General features: G+C 43.0%; 1 protein-coding gene across 2 annotated transcripts in view; it reads right to left on the bottom strand.

Annotated features, from left to right (window-relative positions):
• LOC124260822 (paxillin-like) overlaps positions 1-13,832 on the bottom strand; it is a 68,556-nt gene that overhangs the window by 26,266 nt on the left and 28,458 nt on the right. For both annotated transcript variants that reach the window (XM_046695139.1, XM_046695140.1), the window contains exon 2: positions 627-832. In XM_046695139.1, the coding sequence (XP_046551095.1) occupies positions 627-832 (206 nt within the window). The remainder of the gene's footprint in view (positions 1-626; positions 833-13,832) is intronic.

Below are 13,832 nucleotides of genomic sequence, written 5' to 3'. Positions count from 1 at the left end.
TCACTTCATCATGAGCTCTACTAGCCTCCATTCATCATGAGCTCTACTAGCCTCACTTCATCATGAGCTCTACTAGCCTCACTTCATCATGAGCTCTACTAGCCTCACTTCATCATGAGCTCTACTAGCCTCCTTCATCATGAGCTCTACTAGCCTCACTTCATCATGAGCTCTACTAGCCTCCATTCATCATGAGCTCTACTAGCCTCACTTCATCATGAGCTCTACTAGAGCTCTACTAGCCTCATTCATCATGAGCTCTACTAGCCTCACTTCATCATGAGCTCTACTAGCCTCCATCATGAGCTCTACTAGCCTCACTTCATCATGAGCTCTACTAGCCTCCATTCATCATGAGCTCTACTAGCCTCACTTCATCATGAGCTCTACTAGCCTCCATTCATCATGAACTCTACTAGCCTCACTTCATCATAAGCTCTAGTAGCCTCCATTCATCATGAGCTCTACTAGCCTCCGAGGAGGAACCCCCCATATAGCTGTAATATTGCTCACTCACTCACTCCATCGAGGAACAAGAGCTCTAACAAGTAATCAAATAGGTAACTTGGGTTACACAATTCCATCATGTGAGGGCAAAATTGCCGGACATACAACTGTGTTCTCACCTGATCATGACCTCTGGGAGGGGGTAGACTATCCAAGACCTCGACTGGTGGTGGGGGTGGTAGTGGAGGGGTGGAGCTCCTGGAGTCTCGGCTGGAGGCAGAGCTGTCCCTGTTGGTGTTGGTGATCACCTGTGCTGGAGGGTTGATCTGGTGCTGGTAGGTGGATATGTTCTGTGTTGTGGACTGCAGATCAGCCAATAGGGCATCTACAACAGAGAAAACAACAGGGTTGTACAGGCTTTAGACTCAAGCTCAGCCAATAGGGCATCTACAACAAACAACAGAGTAGGGTTGCAAAAGGCTGGTTGACTCCTGTAGATGAAATATTGGAACAATGCATGTGAAATAAACTCATGGGAAATGTTTTGATAGAACATAAAAAAGGCATATTATTCTAAAATGGAATTAAATAACTGTAAAATGACATCCTAAATAACAACAAATGTGATTTTGTAACAAAGAACAGAATTCTACATGGTAATAAAGAAATCTGTTCATGGCGTGATATGAATGAACTGAAATCCAAAATGAATAACACCCTCAAAATGTATTATCAATATTCTGATTCACTTCACTGAGATAACAATGAGCTCAGCATCATGCAGCACTCTAACATCAATACTTCAACAAACGAAGCCTTTCTAGCCTTCCTTCATCCAACATGGCTCTACTTGCATCACCTCACTGATAGCTCTAATACTCTCCCATTATCAACAAAAGCTCTTCAAGAACCACTTCATCAACTGAGCTTTCCTTAACATCTCTACTAGCCTCCTTTAATAGAGAGCTCCCTTCATCAACAAGAGCTCTACCGACTTGTCTTCATCATCATCATCACCATCATCATCATCATCATAAAAAACAACATCAACAACAACATTACCAGCATCTCTACAAGTACCACTTAATCTACAAGAAGTCTACCAACTTCTCTTCATCATCATCATCATCATCATCATCATCATCATCATCATCATCATCATCATCATCATCATCATCATCATCATCATCATCATCATCATCAACAACACTTCCAGCCTCCTTTTATCAAGATCTCTGCAAATACCACTTCATCAGTAAGAGCTATGATGGTCAGCATGAGTTGCATACAACTGACCCAAATGTGTATCAGGTGGTCAGGCTTGTGACCTTTCTGTCATCAGTCTCGGAATCATGGCAAAATTTTGATAATTTCGAATAATCTATCTCCAGGACCACATGTACAGAGAATAAACTAAATTGAGTCCTACTCAAGTCTACAATTATTTATCAAGTCTAGATTGACTGAGCTCCAACCCTGAAATAAAGGATTGCTCTTGGCTCCATATGAACTTGTTTTGTATACATTCATTAGGATATCTTTAATTCTGGGACTGAAGGTCAGTCTAGCTTTGGAACTCCACACTGTCTCATCCAGACATCAGACTAATAATTTACAGGCTGCTTAAGGAGTTGGAATATTGCTGACATCAGCATTAAACAAGTCCCTCCTCCCGTCGGAGTTCTCCTGGACAGACAGCCCCATTCTCTCCTCCCAGCCTCCCAGCTCTGGGATGGGCTGGTCCTGGATGTGTATACAGAAACTGGCTGGTTTAGTCTCCCAAGTGGAGCAACTCATTAGCAGGATGAAGGAATGTTGGAGTAAAGAGGAAGACACATAAACAAGATGGCACCCTGTGATTTCCTGCTGAAGGAAATTAGCTGTAGCCATCAGCCATGTGTTGATGCAGTAACACGGGTTAGTGTTATGTAACGAGCCTCCAGGTAACAGAACTCCAGGTGTGAACACATGGGCTCATGCTAAGTTAATCAACTCTTTCAGGAGCTAAAGTGTTTTAACAAAACATCGCTTCATCTCTACATTATTATGTAGGTAAAGTTTATGATGTTCTGGCAAACAGTTCTCCTCGTACAACCAATAGAAAGAATTCAAATTAGTAGCCATTATAAGGAAGTCTGCAAGTATCACACTCAGGATAGAACACATGAATGAAAGGAAATCCAACAATAGTAACACCTTCAGAATATATCATTATATTCCCTCCAACAATTGACGATACCTACATTAACTCCTGCTGTCACAAAATGAGTGAGTGAGTGAGTGAGTGAGTGAGTGAGTGAGTGAGTGAGTGAGTGAGTTTAGTTTTATGCCACACTCAGCAATTTTCCAGCTACTAGTATATGGCAGCGGTCTGTAAATAATCGAGTCTGGACCAGACAATTCAGTGATGAACAGCATGAGCATTGACCTGCGCAATTGGGAACCGATGACATGTGTCAACCAAGTCAGTGAACCTGACCACCCGATCCCGTTATGACAAGCATGGGTTACTGAAGGTTCATTCTAACCAGGACCTTCACGGGTTGCTATCACACAGTGCTCCAACATCCTTCCTTCATCAATGAAACTTCCACATCCTTCTTCTAACAACCTCTTACTGGACCCAAGATCAAATTTTCCCCTCATCCTTGTACTTCTGTAATGTAGATATCCCTTGAAAATCATCATTGGTTGAAGACATAACTTCCTTGAGTGGCTTATTTTCAAATGTTCAAAAAACTGAAAACCTCAAAAATCAATGTTTTGAGACATTTTAACCTTATATCTACACTGAGAGTTAAAATGAACAATAGACTATCATCCAAAGGAGTGTATGTAACAAATAAGTTTCAAAAAGATTTCTAAAGGTACATGTATTTGTAATTTTGTGAGATCGCATGGGACAAAATTCCCAATCATACCTTGTCCTTTGGCAGGTTTGTTATCAATTCATGTTCTTGTTTCAAAGATCTTCTGATTATTTGCTTACAACTGTAAATAGTGTACAAACTACTGATGGAGAAAAGTATGGGAAGAGTGGTAGAGGGAACCAATATCTGGCAAGTAATTATATACATACTTCAGTGACAACCAGGGATTATTTGGATATGCTGTCCTGACATGACAGACTAATTACAGCAATATGAATTATTATGACTAATATGAAACTATCAGGTGGTCCTTAGCTAAGTAGTTTATATGTTGTCAGTTGCTTTCAGTGTTGATATGAAGAACTGAACACACAAAAAGACAGGAGTACTGTCTGCTTATCTAGACTTCACTGACTGACTGACTGAGTTTGGTTTTACGCCGCTTTTAGCAATATTCCAGCAACATCACGGCGGGGGACACCAGAAATGGGCTTCACACAGTGTACCCATCTAGACTTGACTCTTTAACATGTTTAAAGAATAGAATTACTACACAATATACATCCATAGTCTGAGCAATAAGTACTGTTTAGAGCAAGGCTAACTGTCTTCATCCTAGACATAAAGCCATGTCTAGAATCACACACAGCATTGATCAACAACACAGGACAGGGCCATTACTTTTCATTATTAGTGTGCAATATAATACTGAAAATAACTATAATAATTACAACCTTCTAGCTGAGCTTACTAGACCAAATGGAATTTTACTAGACTCAGGCATCAGACAAGTGACTGCAGACAAACAAAAACAAATAGAATGCCATATGTGAACCCATTTGCTGATTTTCATCTGACCATTTCTTATAATTCTCAATCTCTTTAAACGTATGTGAAGATAAGAAGCTTTGTAATTACAATGCTACTACCCTTACAACATTTCTTTGATATTCAATACTCCAGCTGACTCATCCAGCAAACTTGCACAACTAAACGTGTCTGTCTGATGCTATACCAGTAAGAACATGTATAAACCGGGCTCAGTTGAACCGCTGCAGGCAGGTAACCCTAGCCACATCATCACCCAGTTCATGTCTGTTGATGGCCGCTCAGCACTTCTAACTAGTCTCGTGGATGATAGTACCAAGTGTTCTGGAATGAAAACTGTTTATAACAGACAGATGCCAAAACGTGCTTGTTTAATGCAACTGGTCCCTTAAAACCGTCCTGTTTAAGAGATGTGTTACCCTATTATATTTTCCCTGAAGTGAGTGAAACAGCATGTATGATTATCGTTAAAAATAACATGAGCAATATTATTTACTGCGAGTCTATATGTAAATATATACAGACAAAAGACCTACAGCCAGTTCAGTGCCATCATGGTGTTATCTTTACTGCTGCATTCATCTTATAATGTTTGAGTCATTATAATATGCAAGTCTGTCATTATTCTCATGAGGAAGGAATAAGAGCGTACTCTGAAACATTCAGAACAGAGAAGTTGATTTCCAAAAATATATCCCTCGACATCGCCCGTCCCCTGTACCTCTCATACCACCCCACCCCACCCTGGTCTCCCCTCCCTGCTTAAAAACTATCAGCAGTTTGGAGGAAATGTATACAGAACATTGTTTTGGGGATGTTTTTTAAATGGATCATTTTATGTACTTTACTTTAGTGTAACTATCTACAAATATAGCCTGAAAGTAAAGGAGTCTTGTCATAGACCAAGGCTACTCCTTAGTCTCTGTAGAATATTGAAATAAACGTTCAACCAAATTCAAAGTGGACATGAGCCCGAGTGAGGCTGGAGGAGATCCCCGAACCTATTGAAGATCTAGACTTGCTTCATTTAGGTTTATAATAGCATCACCGTGAGGTTTGGGCAGACGGGAAACTAACATGGTTCAGGGACTGTGAATCCCACAAACTCACAACCCAAATATTACATGCTGAACATGAAGTACGTTCCCTACAGCCCTGGGCCTAGATTTTCAAGGCTCTCTTAGCGCTAAGAGAGCTTCGAAAATCTAGGTCCAGGTTTCTAAAGCAGTATGTAATACTTCTTCACACAGAACATGGACAACCCAGAGGAAACATCACACAAAAGCCTTTAATGCTGGACACTTCATACACATTCTTCATTCAGCAATTTACCTTGCATTTGAAACTAGGTCACCTTGGCAGAAAATTAGGAAAACAATGAAATTTTGGTCGAAATTAGGTCTTTATTGCTCTTAAATTCAGAAGAATTTTTTTCAATGCAAAAATGTAAAATTAAACAGTAGAGCCTCTTTTAGTTTTTTGGTCCAGTTGTCAGTGAAATACAATGCTAGAACTCCCAATGAGAATTGTAGCTTATCTGGAGATCTGCTGACTACCTGTGTCCTGTCTTTTCCCATAGTCAACTTATCTGGGTCAACGTCCACCTTCATAGACAGTTGACACCACAAGTTGTCAAGTAAATAACACTGTTACAAGAGGGAACTACCTCAACATGCTTAAGTTGTCAGGTAAATAACATCATTACAAGTAGCATTTACCACTAGTTGTCAGGTGAATAGCACCGTCTTAATACATGATGCCTTGAGGCTCATCCAAAATGTCTTTATATAAATGAAAAACAAATATATGAGAATTTGCATAAGTTTGGAATAAATATTGAAACAACTCATGTTTTCAGGACAGCATTAAAATGTATAATTGTAACTACTGGACTGAATACCTCAGAATGGCTATTATTGAAAACCAAATGCTTAGAATGAACCTCTCTAAATAAAACAACCAATCCCTGCTTACAAAATGAATCTGTCTATAACCAGATCACAACTTTGCCAGTCTGTGTTCACAATGAACCATTCTTAACTTAACCTTCAAACACTTTGTGGTTTCAGAGACACTAGCTTTCCTAGATTCTTAGACATTTGAGAAGGTCATTGCTCAGAGCAGGGTAAAGAATTGTAACACTTGTTGACAATTAGCTCTGAAACATCCCACCCAGGAAATCCTGTAAACTCTCCACAATATCTGTGTAAACAAGAGAGGCAAGCCACAATTACATGGAGGTGTTGCTACTGTGTAATATCACTTCCCTCCTGCCAGATGCCATGTGTACAGACCCTCATTAGTTTAACTGCTTAAACAGAAGCCACAAAGACACATTTCTATTGTCATTAGAAACATTTGCCAAAATATAAGTCCCTATATAATAGGGCCGTAATGAATACACTATAATATGATTCCATCCATAATTATTCATGAATACAAAATGTAGTTAAGTGATTGTTGATGAACCATCAGGTTATGACACTCAAATTTGGTATGAAACCTTTGCAGTCTTAGCAAACAAATGACTTGCACTACTGCAATGCTAAGTACATGTTCCATTCTTGCATATCTCACTTTGGAAAGGACATATAATAGTTCAAATCCATTTTATGGGCATGTGTTTTCATGAACCACCTACTCTCCATAGAACGGATGAACCATCAATGGCGAAACATACATAATAGGCATGTGTTTACAAGTTGAGTTGAGATTATTCCGTCCTGACAGTGGCCCCTGCCATATGACATAATATTACCTGTATGGCAACAGTTATTTTAATATCAAGCCTCAAGAAGAGCCATTACTTGCAAGGTTTGACAAATGTCTGGAATTGTATATTAAGACCAGTAATGTTAAATTTCAAACATCAGTCTTGTTTACCATGTTTACATTTTAGATAAAGCCAAAGTATTGTGAGTGAGTGAGCTGGGTTTAATGCCACTTTTAACAGTATAAGATCATGACAAGTCGGTAAGATATGTCAGAAAGCTTGGAGTAAAAAGGTATTAGAGTTTCTTCTACTTTTGTCAAACACAAAGTTATGTCCCTAGCAAACCAGACAACATCAAGGCAAATCTGGGATTCAAACCAATGCTAACTGTAGGACCTCAGACAACTGGGCCATCCTTGCCTCTAAGACTACACAACTATGCTGAACACAGAACTTCAGCAACTCTGAGAAAGGTTACGCACTTGCCTCCCACTGAAAACATATTGGTGAAATTACACTTCAACAAAGCTGTATGATGTTCCAAAACATGCTCTGTTAAGCTCTAAAGTGATGACAGAAAACATCTGTGTTTTTCACCCGTCATACACTGAGTGTAGAATCTGACATGAGTGTCATCACAGGCCAACTGCCGTTGCTCATGTGCTTGCAGCTTCAAAACTCTCTGGCAACAGCACATGCATGGATCACACATGCATACTGAACAACACATGGCATGCATGCATCAAGGTCGAAAGGATGGACGAAAAGGGTAAAGAGCGGCCTCTATATTTTGTAATCAGCCTTTACAAAAGTTAACTGAATAATGAGTGAGTGAGTAAGGTTTTATGCCTATTTTAGTACACACTGCTGCTGGCACTAACTAGGCTACACTCATTGGACGCATCATCAGGATCATGAAATATTGTAACAGCCACAAAATTTCTCATTGCAGATGCCTTAACCATAAATTTACACACACACACACACACACACACACACACACACACACACAACACACACACTAGTGATCAACATCATGAGCATTGATCTATGCAAGTGGGCTACGATGTCATGTGTCAACCAATCCAGAGAATTTGACCACCTGATCCCTGGTATTTTCTCCTGGACTACTCCTAAGACTGGAGCAAGCATCCTAAGCTGAAGGGGTAAATAAGCAACAGTTCTACTCAAACTCATCAACAAGGTCGACATCATGGACAGTGGTGGTCAACATTGGGGTGTTTGCCTACTCACCCAGTGGAGAAGGATGAAAAGTTCAAGAGGGAGTGGGTGAGAGGGGGTTTGATTCCCCTGTTGGAGTTTTATATTCTACAAAATGAACTGATCTGAAACACTGTACAACTCCTTCACAATCCTGAATTTCTGGGAGGTCTGAGGTCTTGGGTCCTGGATGTGGATTTCAGGGTGTGTGGTGTATATTTTCTCATCTGGGTGTGGGTCCAGACACATATCTGTGAAACACGATGGACCACTGAAGCACAACTATTTGTTAAGTACAATCCAGAGTATTTGGAGGGGTGTGTCACCTACCTGTGCAGTTCGATGGACCACTGTGGCACAACACCTGGCCCACAGTGCAATCCTCAATGTCAGGATGGTGTAGGACCTACCTGTGAAGCTCGATGGACCACTGTGGCACAATGCCCTGCCCACAGTACAATCCTCAATGTAAGGAAGGTGTGGACCTACCTGTGCAGCTCGATGGACCAGTGTGGCACAATGCCCTGCCCACAGTACAATCCTCAATGTCAGGAAGGTGTGGACCTACCTGTGCAGCTCGATGGACTCGATGGTCAGGAAGGTGTGGACCCACTGTGGCACAATGCCCCCTGCCCACAGTACAATCCTCAATGTCAGGAAGGTGTGGACCTACCTGTGCAGCTCGATGGACCACTGTGGCACAATGCCCTGCCCACAGTACAATCCTCAATGTAAGGAAGGTGTGGACCTACCTGTGGAGCTCAATGGACCAGTGTGGCACAATGCCCTGCCTACAGTACAATCCTCAATGTCAGGATGGTGTAGGACCTACCTGTGGAGCTCCGATGGACCACTGTGGCACAATGCCCTGCCCATAGTACAATCCTCAATGTCAGGAAGGTGTGGACCTACCTGTGCAGCTCGTGTGGACCACTGTGGCACAACACCCAGCCCACAGTGCAATCCTCAATGTCAGGAAGGTGTGGACCTACCTGTGGAGCCTCCCGATGGACCAGTGTGGCACAACACCCTGCCCACAGTGCAATCCTCAATGTCAGGAAGGTGTGGACCTACCTGTGCAGCTAGGTGGACTACTATGGCACAACACCTGGCCCACAGTGCAATCCTCAATGTCAGGAAGGTGTGGACCTACCTGTGCAGCTCGATGGACCACTGTGGCACAATGCCCTGCCTACAGTACAATCCTCAATGTCAGGATGGTGTGGACCTACCTGTGGAGCTCGATGGACCACTGTGGCACAATGCCCTGCCCACAGTACAATCCTCAATGTCAGGAAGGTGTGGACCTACCTGTGCAGCTCGATGGACCACTGTGGCACAATGCCCTGCCCACAGTACAATCCTCAATGTCAGGAAGGTGTGGACCTACCTGGGCAGTACGATGGACCACTGTGGCACAACACCTCACCCACAGTACAATCCTCAATGTCAGGAAGGTGTGGACCTACCTGTGGAGCTCGATGGACCACTGTGGCACAATGCCCTGCCCACAGTACAATCCTCAATGTCAGGAAGGTGTGGACCTACCTGTGGAGTTCGATGGACCACTGTGGCACAATGCCCTGCCCACAGTACAATCCTCAATGTCAGGAAGGTGTGGACCTACCTGTGCAGTACGATGGACCACTGTGGCACAACACCTCACCCACAGTACAATCCTCAATGTCAGGAAGGTGTGGACCTACCTGTGGAGCTTGATGGACCACTGTGGCACAACACCTAGCCCACGGTACACTCCTCAATGTCAGGAAGGTGTAGGACCTACCTGTGGAGCTCGATGGACCACTGTGGCACAATGCCCTGCCCACAGTACAATCCTCAATGTCAGGAAGGTGTGGACCTACCTGTGGAGCTCGATGGACCACTGTGGCACAATGCCCTGCCCACAGTACAATCCTCAATGTCAGGAAGGTGTGGACCTACCTGTGCAGTACGATGGACCACTGTGGCACAACACCTCACCCACAGTACAATCCTCAATGTCAGGAAGGTGTGGACCACCTGTGCAGTACGATGGACCACTGTGGCACAACACCTAGCCCACGGTACAATCCTCAATGTCAGGAAGGTGTGGACCTACCTGTGGAGCTCGATGGACCACTGTGGCACAATGCCCTGCCCACGGTACAATCCTCAATGTCAGGAAGGTGTGGACCTACCTGTGGAGCTCGATGGACCACTGTGGCACAATGCCCTGCCCACGGTACAATCCTCAATGTCAGGAAGGTGTGGACCTACCTGTGCAGTACGATGGACCACTGTGGCACAACACCTCACCCACAGTACAATCCTCAATGTCAGGAAGGTGTGGACCTACCTGTGGAGCTTGATTGACCACTGTGGCACAACACCTCACCCACAGTACAATCCTCAATGTCAGGAAGGTGTGGACCTACCTGTGGAGCTTGATGGACCACTGTGGCACAACACCTAGCCCACAGTACAATCCTCAATGTCAGGAAGGTGTGGGAGGGAACCCTACTGAGCTGGAATGAGGAAATGTGGTTCTCACCTGTGACAGCCTGTTATTACTCTGCCTGCCGACCAACCAAAACCTTAGCTAGCATTACCCAAAATATCCCACACAAATACCAAACCACCAGCACATGTTACAGCTACATTACTTGTTGGTCAGTTAGTCTGAACCAGACCCACTACATGAAATAGACACATCACTGAAACACACACACTTGAAATACTCCAACACAAGACATTAGTTACACTTTCCACCCACGTTGGTGTAAGGTATTTCATGATGAAACTTACAAAGGTCAGAGGTCCTTGACAACCTGTTCATATAGCACGAGTCTGCATGACCCAGGAAGGGCATGCTGAGAGGGAAGGATGCTCCAGGTGTGAGGAAACGAAAAAACACTGTGCTGTATCCTGACAACTCAAGGCCAAGTGAGGAGAAACACGATTTGGATCAAAATTACAATAATGCCAAATATATAATAATGAAATTGCAAGTACTCCTTGAATCTAACGTGAACAGCATAAATGTTTTCAAGATCATGATGGAAAAGTTTTGTTTGACAAGAATGTAAAAAATCCTAAAAAATGAACTGAAACGTTTAAAATTGAATTTAAGAAATTTCTAACTGCTGAAAGTTTATTAAGGAGCAGTTGGATGACATAATGTGCCATTCATCATGATGTTCCTGTTTCAGCAGCCTCTGTGACCCTAGGGTGCATGATAAAACCAGTATGTAGCAAAACAGCCATCAGCAGATGATGTGAGTGAGAGTTTTGGTTTTATGCCGCTTTTAGCAGTATTCCAGCAATATCACAGTGGCGAACACCAGAAATGGGCTTCACACATTGTACCCATGTGGGAACTGAACCTGAGTCTTTGGCGTGATGAGCGAACACTTCAAACACAAGGTTACTCCTCAGCAGTTCATGTACCACATACAGCTCACAGACTTAAATATGTATTGTCAATTATATCTACAATCTTGAGGGATTTCGATGAACTGGGTTTCTATCAAAACAGTACAAGCTTCAGGCCGTTTACATTAACATTCAATATTGATGAAGTACATGGGCAACAAACCCATGTCAGTAATCGAACCTGGGTATTCGGCTTGATGAGCAAACGCTTGAACCACTAGGCTAGCCCAGTGGGTTCCCAATAAGTATTGGCAACAATTATTTTTCAATGCGTAATTGGAAATTTTCTATGCATATTTTACCCGGATACGCAGCTTATCTGGGCCTCTGAGATACATTGGTTATTCCTGATATCAGGATAAGTGAGTTCATTTATTAAGTGGAAACTAGCTGGGAATCTCCGTATCTACTGAAAGCTACGAGACATCATATCTCCCCAGACCTGCCACACTCTACTCAAATCAGCATCCTCCAAAAACATCCTGATGAATCGACTTCCTCTTCTCCATGAACATCAAAGTGATACTTCTTTCTGTCTATAGCAACATATGCTTATCTGAAGAGCCAGCTAACAGGATTGGGTGGTCATGCTCTCTGGTTCCTCAACATCTTCGTAACCCAAATGGGTAGATTGATGCTCATGACATCACTCACTGGATTGTCAGATCCTGATCTGATTATTTACAAACTGACATCATAGTGGATCCTGTATTAAGAACAAACAAACACAACAATGTTTGTGTCCCTAGTCCCCGCAATGCCCAAGGAATGGTTTGTCGCTATGTGGCTTAAACAGTGCCGATGTGACATAAACCTCAACTCAACTTAACCGAAGAGATGACATGCATGTGACATGCTATCTCTGCACAGATATGCAGGATGACAGCTGAACAAATACCAGATGATTATTCCCTGAGCAGCAAGGTGATTATAGCTATATTACCCACAGCCGGCAACACTGTATCAACTCCCAACACACAGGTGGAGGGACCAGCCTCACACACTACAGACTTCAGATGGCAGCCTTGTAACACATTAGGAGCTGGTAATATATAACAAAGACCTCTTGAGAACAAACACTCTCCAAGACGACCTGTTTATTCTTATGCATATCCTGAAACAGCATAAATTCATTTTTCTTGACACAAACAACATACTCTTTTCTTTATTCAACAGCTCCTTTCTACACTTGATACGTTCTTTTTTCTGCTTATGGAATCTTCTTGTTAAGAATGCTGTAGAAAAAACCTCTCTGTTTACCATGTCCACTCCCTGAACTTCTCAGCTGATATCAGTTTCCATACATCACAATCTTTACATACTTTACAACATGGATACAGTGGTTGAAGGCAAGTATGCAAGTCAAGGTGAGCCTGTGTAACCCTCAAGTCAGGGGATCTCTAGAATCCAATACTGAAGCAGCAAACACCCACGACACATCATGACATGTACCCCACATGACATGTACCCAACATCATGACATGAACCCCACATCATGACATGAAACCCACATGACATGTACCCCACATCATGACATGAACCCCACATGACATGTACCCCACATGACATGAATCCCACATCATGACATGAACCCCACATGACATGTACCCCACATGACATGATTCCCACATCATGACATGTATCCCATGACATGAACCCCACATGACATGTACCCATCATGACATGAACCCCACATGATATGTAACCCACATCATGAAATGAACCCCACATCATGACATGAACCCCACATGACATGTACCCCACATGACATGTACCCCACATCATGACATGTATCCCATGACATGAACCCCACATCATGACATGAACCCCACATGACATGGACCCCACATCACGTCATGAACCCCACATGACATGGACCCTAGATCATGATATGAACCTCAACCCTACATCAAGACATGTACCCCACATGACATGGACCCTAAATCATGACATGTACCCCATCATGACATGAACCCCACATCATGACATGTACCCCACATGACATGGACCCTACATCATGACATGAACCTCAACCCTACATCATGACATGTACCCACATCATGACATGTACCCCATGACATCATGACATGAACCCCACATCATGACATGAACCCCACATCATGACATGTACCCCACATCATGACATGTACCCCACATGACATGTACCCCACATGACATGAACCCCACATCATGACATGTACCCCACATGACATGGACCCCACATCATGACATGAACCTCAACCCCACATCATGACATGTACCCCACATCATGACATGCACCCCACATGACATGAACCCCACATCATGACATGTACCCCACATGACATGAACCCCACATC

The sequence above is a fragment of the Haliotis rubra genome, unplaced genomic scaffold (genome assembly GCF_003918875.1).
Source record: "Haliotis rubra isolate DU_JTF1 unplaced genomic scaffold, ASM391887v1 Scf778, whole genome shotgun sequence".
Lineage (NCBI taxonomy): Eukaryota > Metazoa > Mollusca > Gastropoda > Lepetellida > Haliotidae > Haliotis > Haliotis rubra.
Note: the sequence above shows the minus strand (reverse complement) of the source record. Positions and strands in the feature narration are given on the sequence as shown.